We start from the raw sequence: 1,805 nt of genomic DNA on the forward strand, positions 1-1,805 counted from the left end.
GGAGTTCTGGAACAGATTTATGGGGTACCCATAATGTGCTCTTAAGTCGCTGTAACATTCCCTACAAGCGTAACCTACTGTCCCAAGGAACTTTTGTATTTGTCTCTACGGGGAGAGATGTCTCTATAAATAAGAACAGTAAACAAGAACAGAAATAAGAATAGTATCTCTATTGCTAAAAGTGCAAAAACAATCAACTTCAGAGGAGGACGCATTCTTATGGCACAGACCCCTTTGTCATTAGTATTTAATATCCTCCAAATTGAATGATTTATATTATGAAGACACTGAAACAATATCAAGAATTTAGGCTACAGATGTTTCATATTTTTTATGTTTCTGAGGGCGGAGATAAACACAGGCATAAGTGATACCATGTCTTTGCTTGACGTTCAGGAGGCTTTGGCATATCTGATGAAATACGGTCTCAGGGTTTATCGAAGTACAGAGTTTGTACAAAAAGCAAAAAGATACCTGTTGAGTAACAGCAAAAAAGCTGTTACTTTAGTTCTCTCTCATTCCATTTCCCCCCTTCCCCACCCCACTCCCTATAAAAGTTGAAAACCGTTTTCAGTGACTGTGCGGGAAGTTGCAGCATTGGCTAGGAGGGCAGCAGCGCCCGGCAGGCTTTGCTGCGCCGGGTGCATTGCAGCTCAGTGGCTGTTTCGGCGCCTGCCGGAGGCCGGGCAGTGCGAGGCAGGGCCCCGGGCTGTCTGCAGCCGCGGTGATGTTGGAGTGGGAGGTTTGCTGGCCCTGGGGTCTCGCGCACCCGGCGCCTGGGCACAGACCGAGGCTTTTGCCTCACAGGGGGCTGCTCTGCGCCTGCCACTTGGCTCTGCTCCAAGTCTTCCCTGGCTAACAGCGAGTTAGGTCTTGGCGGGGGGCCTAAGATGAGGCAGGTGGTGGTGATGGTGGGAGGGAGTCCAGCGGGTTACATCCCCATGAGACAGTTCAATGTCACATTTGCTAAAAAAAAGACCCAAAACAAAATAAAAATGATTGCATCGTGGGCCATGTCACAGCTGTTTTCTCCTCTGTCCCCATGCTCTCTGTAGGTGCGACGTACCCCCCCAGCTGGCGCAGTGCCCAGGGAGCCCCGGACGTCTGGCAGTTTTCGGATGGAAGTTCGAGAGCACTTAAATTCTGAGCGGACATGAAGCTCAGGGCAGCGGCAGTCGTGGTCGTGGCATCCCAAGGTGGCCGGTTTTCCTGCTAGCTCAACGCGCTCTCTGACACTAGCTTGAGAAGTCACCGTCTGAAGGCAGCGTTCTCCAGGCTCCTTCTGCCTGCAAGACTATCGTATTTATATTTTGTAATAAGAGTACAACACTTCTTTTTTCCTTTTTCTTTTTGTTTTTTTTTTAAAACAAACAAACAAACAAACAAAACCCCACAAAAAAAAAAAAAAGGCAAAAGCACCCACCCACTGTCAAGGGCTTATCAGTGGCTTTGACTGGCTCCTTCCTGTTTGGAGAAGACTGTCGTGCTCACGTGTTGATGCCATGCGGAGAACCCAGCCTGTTGTGTATCTCCATGCCATGCCACATCTCAGAAGGTGCATCTAATGTTACAAATTAAAAATAAAGCAAAATACAGTGTAGGTCTGCAGTGGGTGGGAAGTTGATATAATAAATGTTGGAGCTTTAGGTTTTGTTTGCTCTTTCTTTAATTCCTAATGCTAAAAAGGGCCAGGCAGCTGATATGACTTTGTGTTACCATATCATCTGTAGAAAATGAAGCACCGAGTTTAAAAAGAGAAAGCCAGAGCCCATAGCCACACGAGGGGCTGCACATCTGCAGACGTT

At 47.5% G+C, this 1,805-nt stretch overlaps 1 protein-coding gene across 2 annotated transcripts in view; it reads left to right on the forward strand.

Moving 5' to 3' along the window:
* LOC104576664 (BCL11 transcription factor A) overlaps positions 1-1,274 on the forward strand; it is an 8,557-nt gene extending 7,283 nt beyond the window's left edge. For both annotated transcript variants that reach the window (XM_088537896.1, XM_088537897.1), the window contains exon 2: positions 1,056-1,274. In XM_088537896.1, coding sequence (XP_088394022.1) covers positions 1,056-1,157 — 102 coding nt within the window. In that variant the 3' untranslated portion in view covers positions 1,158-1,274. The remainder of the gene's footprint in view (positions 1-1,055) is intronic.
* The last annotated feature ends 531 nt before the right edge of the window (positions 1,275-1,805 follow it).

This window comes from Tinamus guttatus, unplaced genomic scaffold, assembly GCF_059628265.1.
Source record: "Tinamus guttatus ecotype Peru unplaced genomic scaffold, ASM5962826v1 Tinamus_guttatus_pri_ptg000882l, whole genome shotgun sequence".
NCBI lineage: Eukaryota > Metazoa > Chordata > Aves > Tinamiformes > Tinamidae > Tinamus > Tinamus guttatus.